The following is a 20,344-nucleotide window of genomic DNA, read 5'->3' on the forward strand; positions in this document are numbered from 1 at the left end:
GGATCAGTGGACGGCGGGCAGCTCCAGGGCATAGGGCCGGTTCCCTCCCTCCCAAGAGCCTGGCTATGCAAACAAGGGCCCAGCCAGTGCTTCCCTTTGCTGCACCCACCCTGCCAAGCCAGCCAGTCCGACGAACAGACGTATAACAGGAGGGGGAAAGCCCCCCCCCCGCCCCCTTATCCGAGGGGAAAGAGACTCCCGTTTGTCCTTTGCAAGCCGCCTTAATGCAGCCGAGGGGGAGGTCTGCCCCACGGTGATGCCCCCGGACACTGCACCAGCCCCCCTCCCACTGCAGCCATTCAGCATTTGTAGAAAGCAATGTAAGCAGGGCCCCGTGGAAGGAGTCCCAGTTCTCAGGGAGGGGCCTCTCTTCATCCACCTCCTGCCACTAATGGCTGTAATTTTATTGCTTGCATCCTTATGATTTACTACTGATTGCTAACATGATTGATTGCTTATTTGTACCCGGAGAGTGTACCTTATGATTCTTGATGAATGTCTCTTCTATTTTATGTACATTGAGAGCATATGCAGCAAGACAGATTCCTTGTATGTCCATTCACATGTGGCCAATAAAAAACCTCTATTCTCCCCCCAGCAGGAGCAGGCAAGGTCTGCTGCCACTGCACTGCACTGGGTGGGATGGTGCTGGTTTCCTTGTGGTGGTTCCTCTTTGATGTCTCCGTTGCTTCCTGGGCTTTGCCCAGAGCCAGGAGGGGTCATTTCCTCCTCCAAGGAGGAGAAAGAAAGAAAGCTGCAGGCTTTCTTGAGCGTCGCCTGCTTCTCCTCAGCTGCTGCTGCATGTCACTTGCCCAGCGGCAGGCATTTCTCGCGGGGTCCCTGCTGGCAGCGCCCCCATTTCAGATGCCTGTGGCAACTAGCTGCCCCCATCCAAACTGGGGGATGGTGCTGATAAAGACTCCGTGAGAAATGCCCTCCACTGGGTAAACAAGGTGACAGCTGAGGGGAAGCACAAGGGCATCCCTTGGTGCTCGAAAAAGCCTACAGGGCGGCCTTGATCGGCGTGAGGGGGCTGGCCTCCATCAGCCCCCCCACCCCAATCTTCTGCCTTCTTGAGGTCGCAGGGGAGGTGGGTGCACACAATGGCAGCCCCAGACAGAGCCGGAGAAGCCGGGGCTTTCTCCCCCACGACAGCTTGGGAGGGGCAGATCAGCTGTCGGGCTGGGAGAAACGGTACCGGCTCCGCATGGGCTTGGAAAACTCTGTGCCATCTTTAGGATTTGTGTGCAACAGAGCGCGCTGCGCAGATTAGAGGGAACATTGGTCTCCACTGAATCTCTCGGGCAGGACCAGATGGCATTTTAATCATGGAGGCAGAACGTGAGGTGGGGATTCAGCAGTCATGGGGGGTGAAATCTTCTGCAAATTAGCTATTTGGTTTTGGAGGGCTGCCACACTCTGTTGAAGATCTTGGATAACAGCTTGCATTTGTGCCATGACCTCAAGAAGCTTGCACAGTGGATTGAGTGGGTGGAGAATCAATCTTTTCTCTGCACGAGCCTCAGAGTGAATCCCAACTCAGAAATCACTTATGATAAAATCCATCTCTTTATTTGAACACATGCGTACATAATGAAATACAGGGTTTTTAAAACGACACAGAAGGAGTTATTTTTTTTCTTTAAAGCTAGCTGTAATCTATGTCCGGGAAAAGGCCAGAAACTCAGTCTTAGCTGCATTCCTTAGATAAAGTCCATTCATTTACTTAAAACATATGCTTTTGCTCACTGAAAGCTTTCCCCAGCACAGCATCCAACAACGAATGTCTTTTTGAAGCAGAAATCATGGTTTTAGAGCTTCATTCAAGCACACACACACACACACACACACAGTTTCATGTCTCTTCCATTGAACAATGTTGATTCTCCACACCCCATTTCCCACAATCCTTTTCCTTTATACTGGCTGGAAGTGACATAACCAGGGTGTCCAGGGGGAAAGCATTTTCAACTTCCCTGATATTTCCCTGACATTTTCCTGTAACTTGCGATCTAGTTAAGGCCCAATCATAGATGACATCACAGCAAACGGCTAAGCCATGGAGAAATATCGGTAGCTGAAGAAGCAAGTTGTTGCCACAGTTATGTTCATTTTTGCTTGACTCTGCCAGGCAGTGCGATTTTTTTTACACTGTTTTTCCCTAACTTTTAAACATTTTAAGTTTGTTTTTCCCCCCGATTTATTTTGTTTTTTTCATAAATTCCCTGATATTTCCTGAACTGCCAATTTCCCTGATAATTCCCTAATTTCTCTGTTTTCCAGGTTTGCTGGGCACCTTGATCACACTTCAAAGAGGCTAAGGCTGTAAGCTAATACCTTTTACTCTGTAACTCCTCTCGCCTACGGAGCAATTTTCTATAGCAAGGGTCAATCCGATGACTTTCCACTCTCATGTCTTCCTCACTCTCTGACTGGGACCATTTCCCCATTGTCACATCAGCCCCCTCTAGTGGTTCCTCAGGCCCACTCAAGTCACTTTCTGCCTCACTCTCGGTCTCTGCTTCATCTGGCACACACCCCAATCCCAGGGTATCCAAAGGGGCCTGGCTCATCCTCCTCAGAACCTGACATGACCTGAGATGGACAAGGAGCACTCACAACAGCGACCAGAGACTAAATGGAAGCTATTGCAGTTCACAGATGATTGGTGTAATGTGGGTGTACCTAGGTGCTCCCATGACAGTTTGCATGGCTGCATTCTGGACCAACTGCAGTCTCTGAGCACTCCCCAAGGGTAATCCCATGTAGAGCGCATTGCAATAGTCTGTGAAGTCACAGGGGCACAAGTGACTGTGAGGAGAGCCTTGCGATCCAAATAGGGTTGAAATGGCGAACCTGTATAAAGATCCCCCTGGCTACAGCTGTTAGGTGTTCTTCTAATTTAAGTTGTTAATCTAGGACACCCAAATTGTGAATCCATTCTGAGGGGGATAATTTCTTCCCCACCCCCCAAAAACCAAAGATGGATACTCAGTATAACCTTTCGGGAGCAAATCCCACAGCCACTCTGTCTTGTTAGGGTTAAGTCTGAGCAATTTTCCTCCATCCAGACCCTCACTGCATCCAGGCACTGGCACACCATTTCCTCTGTCCAGAAATGGGTGGGTGCCAATCACTTCCACAGCCACTGCTGCTCTTGGTTGTGTGAAAAAAACTGGAGGCAATATGGGTATGGAAAATGAAATCATATCTACTTGGGCTTCCTGTGATGGATGAGTCCTCAAACCTATCATCAGATGTTTCATGTTGAGCATGAATCTGAGAGATTATGACACAGGAGAAGTATCATCTTATATGGAGCAGGGGCTTGGGGTCTCTACTCAACCACTGTTCCAGAACAAACACAGTCCCACCATTTGAAATGTATTTTGGGTGCAACATCTGCTGCAGCAGTTAGAGCTGAATTGGGAATTTATACAATTCATGCACTACTCAAAATTAGAGCATGTAACTACTGGTGCAAAGTCAATGAAATGGAGACTGATAGACTCCCCTAGTTACATATAATACAGCAAATAAAATTACAGTCACAAATGTCAATAATTATAATAAATAATTATAAATCAATAATTCTTCTTTTATTTTGAAATTATTCTTGTAAATAGCAAAGGAACATGAATGCAAAGATGGGTTCCTCTCAGTTCTGACCGGTTCGCTCAAACCGGTAGCAGCCTAATGATGCATCAAACCAAATTGGTTGATGCTATCTTTTTCTTTTGCTTATTTTTTTCCCAATTTTTAAAATTTATTTTTTCTTCTGTGCATGCACAGAAGCCGAGTTTACAGCACTGTGCATGCAGTCACCATTTTGTTGTTGGCATTTTTTGTATGTGTGCATGTGCCCATGGCACGGTTATGTGGCACGGGAGGAAGTGAACTAACAATGTGAGAATTTGGAACTGACCCCTGCATGGATGGCTATATTGGTCACAGAACTTAAAAGATAGTGATAATCATCAAAATACTGAAGTAAAAAGGAATAAGTTTTAATTTAAAAGAAGTAATACCATTAGATTAGATTTAAATTCTTATTAGCTGCATGAAGGAAAATGTTGGATATTTTGTCACTAAGATCAATAAACACTTTATTTCTCCTACTTAAATTTCCTTTGAATTCACTTTTAAAAATACTAATCATATGTGTGTATACTCCTGTCAATTTGAAGATTTTGAAGATTCTGATTCAGATAGAGTTTTTGAATTAGTGGCAGGTCCTGATTTACAGGCAAAAGAACAAGGAGCAGACCAACCACAGGCCGTTTTTATGAGTTCAGACTCCAGTGAAAATCAGACAGATAATAGATGGTTAAACCCTCATTTCAGATGATTACAGAGACGAAGAGAGCAAGTGTCAGGGAAGAAATATTAGGGAGAGGAATGGGTTAATTAAGTATTTAATTTCTCACGTCCGGGTGTCAAATGAGAAGGGCAGAGTTTTAAATTCTGCCACAAATCAATATGGAAGTGTCATTCCGCAGCTCTGAAGTAAGCTTTGTTTTTATGTGTCTTTTAACTGCAGTTTTATTACCCTGAGCTAATGCTACCTAGCCATAAATCTTAAGATGAAGGAAGGAATGCTTGGAGAATGGTTTTTGTTGATTTATTATTAAAGACTGAGATAAAGGTGATTGCCTGCCGATTGTTTTTTCCTTTATAAATCTCTGCATTCAGTAAGCCTTTATTCCAATTAACAGAGGTTCTAGTCAGAAACCAGAACAGTATGTATGTATGTATGTATGTATGTATGTATGTATGTATGTATGTGTGTATGTACCATATTTTTCAGTGTATAAGACACACCTTTTTCCATCCTAAAATAGACTGATAATTAGGATGTGTTTTATTTATTTATTAGATTTGTATGCTGCCCCTCTCCATAGACTCGGGGCAGCTCACAGCAATAATAAAGACAATGTAAAACATATCTAATAATTTAAAAAACACTAAAAACCCCATTATTAAAAACAAACATACACACAAACATACCATGTATAAACTGTATAGGCCCGGGGGAGATGTCTCAGTTCCCCCATGCTTGATGGCAAAGTTGGGTTTTAAGAAATTTAAAAAAAGCAAGGAGGGTGGGGGCAGTTCTAATCTCCAGGGGGAGTTGGTTCCAGAGGGTCGTGGCCGCCAGAGAGAAGGCTCTTCCCCTGGGTCCCGCCAAGCGACATTGTTTAGTTGACGGGACCCGGAGAAGGCCAACTCTGTAGGACCTAACCGGTCGCTGGGATTCGTGCAGCAGAAGGCGGTCCTGGAGATATTCTGGTCCAATGCCATGAAGGGTTTTATAGCTCATAACCAACACTTTGAATTGTGACCGGAAACTGATCGGCAACCAATGCAGACTGCAGAGTGTTGGTGTAACATGGGCATACCTGGGGAAGCCTATGATTGCTCTCGCAGCTGCATTCTGCACAATCTGAAGTTTCTGAACACTTTTCAAAGGTAGTCCCATGTAGACAGCATTACAGTAGTCGAACCTCGAGGTGATGAGGGCATGAGTGACTGTGAGCAGTGAATCCTGGTCCAGATAGGGCCGCAACTGGTGCACCAGGCAAACCTGGGCAAACATCCCCCTCGCCAGAGCTGAAAGATGGTTCTCTAATGTGAGCTGTGGATCGAGGAGGACGCCCAAGTTGTGGACGCTCTCTGAGGGGGTCAATAATTCCCCCGCCCCAGGGTTATGGACGGACAGATGGAATTGTCCCTGGGAGGCAAAACCCACAGCCACTCCGTCTTATCCGGGTTGAGCTTGAGTCTGTTGACACCCATCCAGACCATAACAGCTTCCAGGCACCAGCACATCACTTCCACTGCTTCATTGACTGGACATGGGGTGGAGATGTACAGCTGGGTATCATCAGCATACTGATGATACCTCACCCCATGCCCCTGGATGATCTCACCCAGCGGTTTCATGTAGATATTGAATAACAGAGGGGAGAGGGCCGACCCCTGAGGCACCCCACAAGGGAGTAACCTAGAAGTAGACCTCTGACCCCCCACTAACACTGACTGCAACCGACCTTTATACACTGAATGTAGCTTTTTTCTGCAGCCCTAACTAATAATAATAATAATAATAATAATTATTATTATTATTATTATAATTATTATAATAATAATAATAATTATTATTATTATTATTATTATTATTATTATTATTAGTTAAACTTGTATGCTGCCCTTCTCCGAAGACTCTGAAGACTAGACTAGCTGCTAACGATCTTCCCAGTTCTTACCTTGCAGGCTCTTTCATTGTTTCTGTCTGTGAAGAATGTTTTCCAAGCCCTAAGTCTTTGCAGGGTTTGTTTCATTACTCTAACTTGCTCTGTGTAACTTTCTTTCTAGCCCTAACCAGGTCCTAATGATGTTCCCAGCTCTTAGCACTTGCAAGCTCCTTCATTGTTAATCTCTGCCAATAATATATTCCAAAACCTGTCTTTGTAGGGGGTTTTCCCATTGCTTCACCTGCTCCAGATATTTCTTTCCAGTCCTAACCAGGTGCTATTAATGTACCCAAGCTCTTTCATTGTTACTCTCTGTGAAGAATGTTTTCAAGCCTAAATCTTTGCAGGGTTTGTTTCATTACTCTAACTTGCTCTGAGTAAGTTTATTTCAGCTCTTTCACTGTTACTCTCTGCAAAGAAGAATGTTTTCTAAGCCCTAGGTCTTTGCAGGTTTTTTCCCATTGCCCTACTTGTAATGTAAGGAATATCTGAGGAAGGATACGCACCTGGGATTGGCTGGGGTGTGAGTTCAGATGGGTGGGGGGACTATAACAAGTTTCTCTAGAGAAAGAAATGTGTATCTCCCATCAATTGCAATGTAAAGACAGAAAGACATAATTACACTGCTATTGATGGGAGATACACATTTCTTTCTCTAGAGAAGCTGGTTATTCGCCCGCCCCCTTTTCTCTCTCTTTCTCTCTTTAAAAGAAAAGAACCTGGTGGAAAACTAGCCACCCCCAGCCGAACTCACACTCCAGCCGATCCCAGGTGTATAGCCTTCATCAGATCTTCCTCAGCTAGGCTTGGCTTGCCAATCGCTGCTGGAGCTGTCAGGCAGTTGCAGAGTGATGCCAGCTCTAAGTCCTTCTGGAGCAGAAGGGGGTATGAATGTGAACCGTAGGGTGGGTGGGAGAGGTAAATATGGCGGGAGACATAGGGTAACCTACTCTCGGGGGGGGAAAGGGACTGCTGCTTGAAAGCGGTCCCTTGTTCCAGTCCCATGGACTTAACCTGGAGAACTGCTGACAAGCGAAATCTGGATCCTGGGTTCAGGCTGTTGATCTAAATGCCAGGTCTGCAGTAAATAAAGCTCCCCTCATCCAGGATTTACTCCTGGAGGAGGAGGCAGACCTGGTATGTGTGACTGAGACCTCTCTCGGAAATGTGCCCAGCTGGGTTTCAGGTCTGGCATCAGCCATGACCCCAGGGAAGGGGGGGAGGAGTGGCAATTATAGCCAGGAAGACCATCAAGCTGCATAGACTCACTGCCACTGAGAGTGCGGGTTGTGAGTCCCTTCTTATGAGGTTGGACCTAGGCGTACAGGTGGACTTGTTGCTCATGTACCTGCCTCCCAACTGCATGTCAACAGCCCTGCCTGCGCTACTTGAGGAGATAGCCGAGCTGGCGATGGAGTCTCCCAGACTTATTGTCTTGGAGGATTTTAATCTACTGTCGCTCAGTGAACCCTCTGGGTTGGCGCAGAAGTTCATGGCCACCATGGCAACCATGGACCTGACCCAAGTAGTTCAGGGCCCAACCCATGAGAGGGGGCACATTCTCGACATGGTATTCCTCTCAGGGCAGTTGAGTAATGATCTGATATTAAGGGCTTAGAGATGTTGCCTTTGTCATGGTCAGATCGTTTTCTATTGCGGCTTGATTTTAAGGCTCCAATCCTTCCCCACAGGGAGGCAGAAGCAATTAGGAGGTTCCACCCCAGAGGCCTGATGGATCCAGAAGGTTTTCAAAGTGCGTTTGGAGTTTTGTCAGATTCACTTGTACACAGTTCAGCAGAGTCTCTTGCTGCAGCCTGGAATACAGCTGCAAGGGAGTCTCTAGACCGAATAGTGCCTTTGCGACCTCTTTATGACAACAGACCCTGGAGATCTCTTTGGTTTACTGAGGAGCTCTGGGGAATGAAATGCCAGAAGTCTGTTGAAGCATTGGAGAAAGACCAGATCTGAATCTGTACGAACAGTTGTAAAAGCTCATACAGTGGAACCCCGACATAAGAGCTGCTCTACTTAAGAGCAACTCGAGATAAGAGCTGGGAGTGGAGAGATATTTTTGTTCTACTTACAAGCCCAAATTCGAGATACAAGCGCCAAGGAGCTGTCTCCTGAAGCCAAACGCTAACTTCCGCGTTCGGATTCAGGAGACAGCTGCGAAGCGGCGCGCGTGTTTTAAAAGGTTGCAGCCGGCCTGGGGGGCTCGGGGGGGTGCTTGCAGCTTTCTTTCTTGCTCTTTTTCTTTCTCTCTTTTACCTTCCCTTCTATTTCTTCTTTTCTTTCTCCTTCCCACCTTCTTCCCTCCCTCCCTTCACTCATTCCTCTCTTACTCTCCCCTTTCATAAGTTTCCTTGCTTCCTTCCTCTGTTCCTGTCCCTTCCCCCTTTCTTTCTTTCTTTCTTTCTTTCTTTCTTGCTTTCTGTCTTGCTCTTTTTCTTTCTCTCTTTTACCTTCCCTTCCTCTATTTCTTCTTTTCTTTCTCCTTCCCACCTTCTTCCCTCCCCCCCTCCCTTCACTCATTCCTCTCTTACTCTCCCCTTTCATGTTTCCTTGCTTCCTTCCTCTGTTCCTGTCCCTTCCCTCTTTCCTTCCTTCCTTCCCACCCTCCGTCCATTCATTCACCCATTCCTCTCTTGATCGCTTAAAGCCGGTCCCTGGTGCAAAAAGGGTTGGGGACCTCTGTCCTACAGGATTGGGTGGCAGAGAAGTTGAACATATGTAAATTTAAAAGTTTAAGAAAGTTTACAAGTTAAGTGAAAGAAACTTCATTATTCATTTATATGTACATGTACATTTCTTCATTAAAAACATGTCTTTCTGCATAATTTAGACTAACTTTGTGAGTTTTTTGAGGGCTGGAACCAATTAAAATTATTTACATTAATTCCTATGGGGAAAAGTCGTTTGAGATAAGAGCTGCTCGACTTAAGAGCCCAGGTCCGGAACGAATTAAACTCGTATCTCAAGGTACCACTGTATTAAGCTTTACAAAGTGGCGATCAGGTCGACAAGACGTGTTTATAATATTGGCCTGATTGCATCTGCGGAATCCCGCCCGGCTGCCCTGTTTAGGGTGTTTCGCTCCCTTCTTTATCAGGGGGGAGTTGAAGAAACCTTGCAAGGTAGTGCTGAGGCATTTAACAAGTTTTTTGCAGATAAAATCGCTCAGATCCGGACTGATCTTGACTCCAATTGGAGCGCAGAGTCTGTTGACAATGAGTCAGTTGAGGTGACAGGGGCTCGTCTTAGTCCAGCTGTTTGGAGCAAGTTTGACCTGGTGACACCTGATGAAGTGGACAAGGCCACTGGAGCTGCGAATTCCACCACCTGTTTGTTGAACCCATGTCCCTCTTGGCTGGTTTCGACCAGCAGGGAGGTGACACGGAGCTAGGTCCAGGAGATTACCTACACTTCTCCCTACAAGAAAACACTTGTTCGCCCCCTCTTCAAGAAGCCTTCCCTGGACCCGGCTGTATTTAACAACTATTGCCCTGTCTCCAACCTTCCCTTTATGGGGAAGGTTGTTGAAAAGGTGGTGTCATTCCAGCTCCAGCGGTCCTTGGAAAAAGCCGATTATCTAAGCACTTGGCAATCAGGATTCAGACCCGGCTGCGGTATGAAACTGCTTTGGTTGCACTGATGGATGATCTCTGGCTGCCCAGGAAAGGGGTTTATCCTCTGTCCTGGTGCTTCTTGACCTCTCACTGGTTTTTGATATCATCGATTATGGGTATCCTTCTGCGCCGACTGGAGGGGTTGGGAGTGGGAGCACCATTTTGCGGTGATTCTCCTCCTACCTCTCTGGTCAGTCACAGTCGGTGTTAGTGGGGGGGGGGGTCAGAGGTCAACTCCTAGGTCCTTCGGGGTCGGTCCTCTCTTCCCTGGTGCCAACAGGCTGAGACTCAATCCAGACAAGACAGAGTGGCTGTGGGTACTGCCTCCCAAGGACACGTCCATCTCTCCATCCATCACCCGGGGGGGGGGGAATTATTGAACCTCTCAGAGAAGGTTCGCAACTTGGACATACTCCTTGATCCACAGCTGACCTTAGAACACCATCTGTCAACTGTGGCAACGAGGTCATTTGCCCAGATCTGCCTGGTGCAACAGTTGCAGCCCTATTTGGACAGGGAGTCTTTGCTCACAGTCACTCATGCCCTTATCACCTCGAGGTTCAACTACTGCAATGCTCTCTACATGGGGCTACCTTTGAATAGTGTTTGGAAACTTCAGATTGTCCAAAATGCAGCTGTGTGAGCGGTTTTGGGCCTTCCAAGACAGGCCCATACTCATCATCACTCCACAGACTGCATTGGCTGCCGATCTGTTTCTGGACACAATTCAAAGTGTTGGTTATGACCTATAAAGCCCTACATGGCATAGGACCAGACTATCTCCGAGATTGCCTTCTGCTGCACAAATCCCAGCGACCAATAAGGTCCCACAGAGTGGGTCTCCTTAGGGTCCAATTGACCAAACAATGTTGGCTGGCAGGACCTAGGGGGAAAGCCTTCTCTGTGGGGCCCCTGGCCCTCTGGAATCAGCTCCCCCTGGAGATTCACACTGCCCCCACCCTCCTTTCCGAAAGAGCTTAAAAACTCATCTTTATCGCCAGGCCTGGGGTTACTAGATCTTCCCCCTTACCAACGAATGTTTTTAGTACGATTGTTGAATGAATGTTAGTGCAAGTTTTTAAAGTACATTTTAAAGGATTATTTTTATGTATTAATTGGATTGATTTTACTATTGTCACTTTATATATGTTGTGAGCTGCCCCGAGTCCTCGGAGAGGGGTGGCATACAAATCCAATAAAATAAATAAATAATATAAGCCTTTGAATGTCTCTAGCATGAAGGCGTGCCTAGCGGGTAATGCCTGTGCATGAGACCATCTTTCCTAGGAGGGAGGATAGGGTAGCAATAGATGCTCTCCTTTGCAATTTAACTTGGGAAGAGAGCTCCCTGATGCTGGTCTTTCTGGGGACAGGAATACCCTGGATTGGACAGAGACTATCACTGCTCCTAAATGCTGTAGAGTAGTGGCTGGGGTTTGATGGCTTTAGGCTATATTAATTGAAAATGCATGTTCCTGTAAGATTGACATGGTGATATGGAGGTCTGAAAGTGTGCTTTCTTTGGATGGACCATGGATTAATAAGTCATCCAAGTAGCATTGGATATGGACTGGAATAGCTCGGATGTGAGCTGCTAGGGCTCCTAAGAGTTTGGTGAAAACCCTGGGAGCTGAACACAAACCAAAAGGCATGGCCCTATATTGGTAGTGTCTGCTCCAGAGGGCAAATCTGAGGAATTGTCTATGACACTTGAGGATGGGGATATGGAGATACGTTTCTGTGAGGTCTAGGGCTGCCATGAAATCCCCAGGGTGAATGGAAGCCAAAATGGAGGAAAAGGAGTGCATTTTGAATTTCCTGTACCTGATATAATTATTTAAGCATTTCAGGTCTAGGATAGTTCTGCATTCTCCCGATGTCTTAGGGCCTACAAAAAGGATGGAGTAGAAGCCAAGACCTCTCTGGGAAGAGGGGACTGGTTGAATGGTTCTGATGTTCAAGAGATGAAGGATGGCTTCTTCCATTAGGAGACTAGCTTCTGGATATCTGAGGGATGGACAGGAAATGAAATGCTTTGGGGGGAAAGATGGGAATTCTAACTGGAACCCCCACTGGATGGTTGATAGGACCCAAAGGTCCTTAGAAGATTGGCACCAGGCAGAGGAGAACCAAGCCAGGCACCCTCCCCCCCAATGGGGATGTTAATTGGCTCATCATCTGGATCTCTTGGAAGATTTAGAGGTAGAGGATCCTTTCTGACTTCATGTCCCCCTGCCCCTGGTGCTTCTATCCGACTGGGGTTGGAATCAGGAGGAGTACTGACCTGGAGACCAAAGTTGGTCAGGTCTGGTTGCCAAAAGGGCTGCTGGGGTTTGGTTGATTTTTTTTGTGGGGGGGGACAGGACCTTCTTGTCCGCTGTCTCCTTAAGAAGAGGGTCAAGTAAGCCTCCAAAGAGATCCTTGCACTTGAGGGACCCCATCGCAAGCTGCCACTTCTGTCTGACTCATGCCTGCCACGGGGGGACCCAGAGGAGTCTCCTGACCACGGTGGAAGCAGCTACCAATTTGGCTGCAGATCTGGAAGCGTGGCATCAGCACGTGCTGTGCTGTTGTGAAGATCTTGTTTAGGTCTTGTTGACCGCATAAGTCATCCAGGGGAATGTGGTGTTGAATTTGTTGTAGCCATAGTAGCATTGCTCTTGTGAAGAAGGACGCTGCAGCTGTGGATCTGATGGCTCAGGAGTCAGCCAGAAAGCTTTTCCTTAGCATCCGTTCAAGACGTTTATTCTCTGGTTTCAGGGCTTCCTCCGACTTGCCAGGCATGCTGCTGCTGAATGCAGAATCTTAATGGGCTTGTCTGCTTTGAGGTAGAAGAGAATAAGAGGGTGAGACTTTGTAAAACTTTTTGTCCCTGGAAGAGGGATTGGGTCCCGAGGTGAGAGAGGACCATTCCTTGAGAGGGGCCTCTTTAAACTATTTAGGCATTGTGGTGACATCTGTGTCCTCCTTTTAAAAGGAGAAGGGAAGGTTTTCTTCTTGAGGAGCAGATGTGGAAGGAGCAGGCTGATCTTGGGATGTCAAGCCAGTAACCACTCTCGCCTAAAGAGATGAGGAGGAAAGATGGTAGAGGAGAATGGAGATTTAGCCTGGATCTCTTCATCCTCTGAAAGGCCCTGAAAGGGATCATCCCTGTCATCCTGCTCTTCTTCCTCGTCGTTATCCAAAATTTGGGCAGGAGGCCTGCTGGTTTGGAGAGACCTCAAAGGCCTGATTGTGCAGATTTGAGAGTGGGAGGTAGATGGTGCATTGAAGGCCAAAAATCTAGCATCAATGGTTTGAGACAAGTCAGAAAACATAGACTGAAATTCAGGAGGAAGGTTAGATAGACTGAGAGAGATCTAGGTCCACCCTGGGGCCCTGGGCTGGGGCTGGCACTGGAGGGGTTATCACATTAGTCTCTATTCCTACAGAGCCTGAACCCCAAAGATCTGGCTTGGGCCTGTTCAAGTTTGGCTCATCTAAGGTTAGCTCCTGATCACCTGGGGGGGACAGATCTGGGGGATCTGTGGAGGCAGGTGAACTGATATGGACTTGAGCCTGGGCTCTAAAGGCGTTTAGCAGATTGCTCATGAAGTCTTTGTAAAGTCTTGTCTCTTCGCTTTCCTGCTCTACTGGGCCTAGGACTTGTATTTCTTGAACTAGGGAAGTAGAGGCCTATGGGATGGGTTCTATTTCATCCCCAGAAGGTCTGGGTTCCTGCTGGGAGTTTTGCCAGTCAGATTCCTCTTGGAGATTCTAGCAGCCATGGCCTAATTACTGCTAGGCTTGAAGGCAGAGCCAAATAAGGGAGAAAGGCTAGAAAAAATCCCAGAAGGGCCAAGCCCATGGTCCTGGAGCAAACTGCTACCCTGGAACAATTTGGAGTGACTCCAAGTTCCAGTTAGAGGGTGCAGTGAAGAGACTAGGTCTTGATTAATTGCCACATGCAGGAGAGGTCTAGCGGTGAGAGCGAGAGCCTGAAAGTTTCACAGCGTGCTCAGGGCCTGCGGTGAGCTTTTCAGCGCCAAGCGGTTAGCGTGGGTGGGCTGCTGGCGCGATCTATTAAAGGCGCTAGGACCATTGCGCAATTAAGCAAAATAAGAACTCAATCTCAGAGGACTGAACAAGCGACTTTGTTCACTTGTCCCACACCGTAAATTGCTGGACAAGTTCAAAACAATAGAAAAACTGCCACTGGCGGCACAAACGGAGCATCCAGCGACTGGCTGCATGGGAGGTCAGCTTCTCCAAGCTGGAGCCGAGCCCGAGAGCTGGCTCTTTACAGCAAATCTCCTAGGAAGGTTGAGGGAAGGGGGATTTAAGGTGAAGAAACTTATATGAGAATTTTATTTTTGCAGGTGAAGGAGTTCAGAAGATGAAATGGGAAGGTGTTGATCTCGAGAGGAATGAGACACCATGCGTCCTGCCAGTAGGAGGACCAAGCGAATTCTGGAGAAGGGGCGGATCCAGCAAGCATTTTTAAGACTGAAGGCTTGGTCCTGATTGGTTAGGACAGCAAGCAGACCCATGTGGACAGTATGGTTACATACTTGTAATCAACCTAATTAGAGGCCTGCCAGAAAAGCCAGGTCTTAATGGCTTTCTGGAAGGCTGGTAGTGCAGATCTCTGGGGTCAGTTGGTTCCAAAGAGTCAGAGCTGCCACAGGGAAGGCTCTTCCCCGAGGTCCTGCCAACTGACATTGTTTGGTGGACAGGACTTGGAGAAGGTCAACTCTATGGATCCTTACTGGCCGCAGAGAGGTATGAGGGAGGAGGCGGCCCTGAGCCATTTAGGGCTTTAAAGGTGATAACCAACACCTTGAATTGCATTCAGAGACTGACTGGCAACCAATGCAGCTCACGTAAGGATGGAGTAATACGGGCATACCTTGGTACAACCATTACTGCACCTGCCACTGCATTTTGCACCAGCTGAAGTCGCCAAACACTCTTCAAGGGTAGCCCCATGTAGAGTGCATTGCAATAGTCAAGACGAAAGGTGATGTGAGTGATACACAAGACAAACTTGTGCAAAAGCCCCCTTAGGCACTGCTGAGAGATGTTGCTCTAGCCTCACCTGTGGAACTTGGAGGACACCCAAGTTAGGAGCACTATCTGAAGGGGAAAGTTCTTCCCCTCACAGCACCAAAGACAGGCAGATGGTATCTGTTAGCATTGGTTGTTGTTGTTTCTGTTGCTCCTTCCAAACCTAGATACATGACCTTTTTCACAAACATTAACATTAAAAAATTTGGAGAAACAATGTCCTTTCTTTTTTATAGTTGTGGCGTCTTCTCACCTCTCCAATGGCCATGGCAAGGTGGTCTCTGGTCACATAAGCAAACATGTCTTTGCTTTTATACAATGAGTGCGAAACAGTTTCTGTAACAGCTCCAAAGCTGACACAAAAAATAAAACTGTCTTGAAACACCCAGCAGCTGAGCTTATACCACAAAGATTAATCAGCTGCTTATCCAGTGTTAGTCCATACAATGGCAGATAGTCTCTTGGTATCTTCTCAATCCTCAGGAGTAAAAGCCTTTCAGTGTAGTAAACCAAGTATCACATTACATAGTCCTTCATATTTCACTGACCAGGATTACACTATTGTATTTAGAACACAGAACACATTATCCACACAATTACAGCCACAATCTGGGAACCACACTATTTGGGCCCATAACCATTCTTAGCATTCCACACTGGGCTAACCAATGTTACAATACCAAACTTGAAACAGATTATTTCCATGTATATTTGAAAGGAAGTGATTCTTATATGAAAATTCTACACCCAATTAGGTGGCCTAAATTCTTATTGAAATCAGGATCTAACCACACAGCTACCAACGAAAAGTTAGGTTGGAAAGAAACCATACTGGATAAAAGGAGTGGGGTGTTATATTCACCTTTTTTTGTGGATCAGAAGTAAATACATCTCCCTTATAATAAATGATCAGTTCTGATGATGGTGATTTTATTGGAATGTCTCAACTAGAGGACTTTGCCTCAGGTTTTGGATCCACTGAGTCCAAATTATTCAGTGCTTCCAGCCAAACAGAGGTCTGAGACTGCCCCAAAGCTATTTTAGTTTAGTGTTTTTATAACTATTTATCTTTTCAATATTTCTAATTGAGGCTGATATAAAGAAAACATAAAAAAGTCTAGTGGGCTGAAAATCCAGCTAAAGGATTCATCCTATTATCAATGCAAAGATTTTAGCAGTGATGTAAAGCAACATGGCACAAGGTTTTGGAGGAATCTTAAATCTTTTTTGCTAAGAAGTGAGTCCCATTTTTCTGTGGAGTTTCCTATGAGTTTCCTATAATTACATCAGAACTGTTCATTTATTATAAGGGAGATGTATTTACTTCCTTAATACATAGATGAGAGGAAAAACAAGGCAAAACAGTTGTAAATTGGTTACTTAATAAAATAACACTAGCTGAAAAACTGGAAAGAGAAATAGTTATCATTTTATGATATTTAAAACACAAAAAAACCTTTGCTCCATCTATTTTTCAAAAACATTGGATGCTATCAAACATCTTCATTTGCTTTTGAAATTAAATGTTAAAGGGGTAGTGATTTATTTGGAAGTTCTTAATTATTGTTTAAATTTCAGTTGCCCACATATTTTCCTTTCTTCACTGAATCTGTAAATCATGAATTTAAAAATAGACTACCAGATTATCTGGACAAATCGTAATGCTCAGCTTATCTCTCTCTCTCTCTCTCCCTCCCCTCCCTCCCTCCCTTTCTTTCTCTACCTGAAAATATAAAATTTATTTTGTCCATCAGTTCAAAAGCAGTTGGCAAAAAGTAATTCTGTATAAATTGTCTGGCTGCATATATTTCATTGAGGTATATACATACATTTGTCAACTTTTATGTACAGTATAAAAATGCTATAAATCATAGGCATGATTTAATGCCTATTCTTGTGTGTTGTGTTCATGATTGTGGCAGAGGGTTTTTATATTTGTGTGTCATGACAATATATTTGGTCAAGGAAAGCACAACAGAAGGTTGATTCTTTATTCTCTGATCAAAATAGAGTCTCTATTCTGTCTTAAAAACAATCTGCAGTAAATAGATGCCCATCTTTTTTTCCAAGCTCTTTCCATTTAGATTCAAATTAGAATTATATATGGAAACTAGCCTTGTTAACCTGGTAGTCCAGCAAACTTAAGTCTGCAAACCATCCCTATTCTTTTCTTTTCTTCACAGTACAAGTGTACAAATCTGTAGACACCTGAGGAAGCCCTGAAGAAGTATAAATAGCTTTTTCTGAGGCAGAGGGAGGGGAAATAGCACATTTTCAAAGATGGTGCAGAGCAGCTTTTTGTACAAATAATTCAGGAAAGAAAACCTCTTAAGAAGTTAAATACAATGATATTATACATAGAGTGTGGGAAAAAAATCTGTTGCCACTAAGAAGGATCAAACAGGATCTCAGACAGGTGGAAGGATTTTGTCACTGGGATAAGTAACAAGAGGAGGAAGAAAATATCAGGAAACTGGGGAAAGGAATGGTACATATGGATGCATGCATATGCATCCATATGTACCATGTGTGCATATGTGTACACACAGACAATACATGCACACAAACACACAAAATCCCCTTCCCCAGTTCAAATATTTATATTTGAAGAGTAATAAAATTAGTGTTCTGCTCTTCTAATAGTTTCATACAAAGAAATAATTTTCTTCATTATTAATTCCTCACTGTCAACCCACAGATAGCCTAATTCAAACTTTCTTGTATACATTTGGTGTTAAGGCATCAGGATAGAAATTGGAAGATTATGAAGGCACAAAAGCACAAAGTCAAATGGATGACCTCTGGAAATATTGAAGTAGAGTCTATGACAAAATGCAAGGATCTCGCGTCAAACCAATCGTGTCAAAACATTCTGGAAGGTTGCTTAATATTAATCAAATTATTATTTTTCCAAGCAGTCACCCCAAATTCTACAACTGGCTGGCTGGTTTATTTTATGAATATGTAAAATATAGAGTCAGTTTGATATAGTGGTTAAGGCATCAGAATAAAATCTTGGAGACCATGAATTCTAATTCTTAAGTACAAATCTGGGTCACTTGGCTCTGTCATTCTCTCAGCCCTAGGAAGGAGGCAATGGCAAACCATTCCTGAAAAACCTTGCCCATAAAGCTGTAGTTTATTCAGTTTCTGAGAATCAGATACAATTGCAAAAAGAAAAAAAAAATTATCCATCCACCATATCCTACCCCAACTCACTTTTATCTCATTAAAATAGCTCAAAATTAGTAATGGGATAATGGTTGCACATATATTTACAGAGAAAGATGTGCTTCGGAGTACCAGTCCATCACTGTCTCATATCCTTTATGTTATCAGAAAACAAATAGCATATACATTTATTGAGACATGTAAAACATTTATTGATATCATCAATATGTGATTTAAGAGGAGCTCATGCCAATACCAGTATCAACTTTACACTTTACTTCTACCAGATCCCCTCAACAGATATTATGCTCTAACCTTGAGGAGAAGCAATTTCATATGCATCCAGTATCCCAAAAACATACATCTTTACATCATAAACTGCAAATCATATTGCAATTCCAAGCCATTTGGCTAGAAATTTTCAACATTTAATTTGTCAAACTATTTTTTTAATTGCGACTTGTATAATAGAATACAGTACTGTAGTATTTTTGCAAAGACTATTTGCATTTATGATATTCTTGAAAATGAATACCAGGAGTCAACTTATTTTAAAAATCATAAACACTGTTATAATTTATAAGAAACATATTCAGCTTGTTTGCCCTAATCTTTATACGTCCCTAAGAAGACACTGTACTGTGAACATTTTTTTTAGCATTTTCCTCCTTCCACTTCTTGAAGACTGAAGAACAACCTGGTGAGGAACAATTTGCAGGATACCTACTCACCGTCTTCCAGAGGGGCTGCCTCTTAGCGCTGACTGAAGTGCCAGTGACTATGAGATGAGAGACGGACACTATCAAACCGAAGACTATGGCCAGGAGAGTGCGGACCGGCAAAAGGGAATAGGAGACGAAGATGACCAGCATGAGCTGCCACATACCCTGCTCGGGAGCGCTGGGTGGCTCCGTGCCATAGGTGCCTATCGAGAAAGGACAACAGAGGAAGGCGAAGGTAAAGCTGAAAAGCAAGGTGAGCTTCACTATCTGCTGCAGCTGTGTGACTTGTAGGTACTTAACGTTGGTGACAATGAAGAGGGAGAGGAAGATGATACAGTGCACCGGATGGGAGCCCTTAGAAATAGTCAGGCTGGGACCCGAAAGCAGCTCCAACAGCGCCAAGCTGGCCGTCAGCGCGATCAGCACGGCCAGTGCTTTGAGTGTGGACGTCTGCTCCAACTTCAGGTTGTAATTCTGGAAGAGCGACTCCAGTTCCTTGCAGTCGAACTGGTCCTCACAGGCGACGCCGTCCAGGAATGATACCCGGGGATCCTCTCCGATAGTTCTCACTGCCGTGGTCGCAGCTCCGGTGGTGCTGCTACTATTGCCTGCAGCCGACGGAGGTGGTGGCGGCGGCGGTGCGCTCTCCAACGGCGGGCCGGGTGTGGAGGCGCAGCAGCAGCAGCAGCAGTGGCGGCGGCGACAACATTTCTTCTTCCTTGTCTTCTTGACTTTCTGAAACGGCATATCCTCCATGTCAGGGCCATTCATAAACCCCGCAGAGGGAAAGCTCCTCCGCTGCTTCGGCCACTGTCGCTCCCGTCGTTCAGCCCTGAAATCGGAAGAAGAGGGGCGGGAGGGGGGCGGCGGCTGCTGCTGCTTTTTTTTAAGAAGGCGGGAAAGCGATAATAGGGATGGCGAGCAGGAACGGTTCTGGACACTGAAAGCCAACCGAAAAGAGAGCAGTAGTTCCCGAAGGTAGCCCACCCGACGCCATACGCAACAGCAACCGCCGGCGAGGTCCGCTTTTCAGATGGCCTCAGAACGACTTTCGGAGGCGCAAAGTCACTCTCACTAGGTTCCGGACTGCCGCTGCCGCCGCTTCTAATTCAACGCGCGGTGTTCCCTGTTCGCACTACTTAGCTAATAGCTTCTCACCCAACCCATCCCGGCTTTCCTAGGCTGCAGTTTGCTGGGGCTACACTCCCCGAATGGCTTCTTCCGAAGACAGGAAAGCCAGCAAAAAAGAGGAACGGCTGAGAGACAAAAGGCGAGGATTGGCAAAACAACAACAAACCCTCGATCCAGGCTGGTTTAATCAGAGGCGGCAATTTGGAAGATAGGGTGGGTAAGGAGGGAGACACAAGCTGCTGGTTCTTAGGGAATTAGATTAAGCAGTAAGAGATCAACCCTCCCACCGGTAACGAAAGCAAATTATAAAAAATAATCTTCCGAAGAATAATTATACATATATAGGGTTAAATTAAGAGGATTCCAAAAGCGACAGAGCCAGAGCAGGGGAGAG

General features: G+C 45.3%; 1 protein-coding gene across 1 annotated transcript in view; it reads right to left on the reverse strand.

Moving 5' to 3' along the window:
- The window catches only part of ADCY1 (adenylate cyclase 1), a 424,936-nt gene extending 405,290 nt beyond the window's left edge, over positions 1-19,646 (reverse strand). The window contains exon 1 of the mRNA XM_070767120.1: positions 18,829-19,646. Coding sequence (XP_070623221.1) covers positions 18,829-19,590 — 762 coding nt within the window. The 5' untranslated portion in view covers positions 19,591-19,646. The remainder of the gene's footprint in view (positions 1-18,828) is intronic.
- Positions 19,647-20,344: the final 698 nt, after the last annotated feature.

This window comes from Erythrolamprus reginae, chromosome Z, assembly GCF_031021105.1.
Source record: "Erythrolamprus reginae isolate rEryReg1 chromosome Z, rEryReg1.hap1, whole genome shotgun sequence".
Lineage (NCBI taxonomy): Eukaryota > Metazoa > Chordata > Lepidosauria > Squamata > Dipsadidae > Erythrolamprus > Erythrolamprus reginae.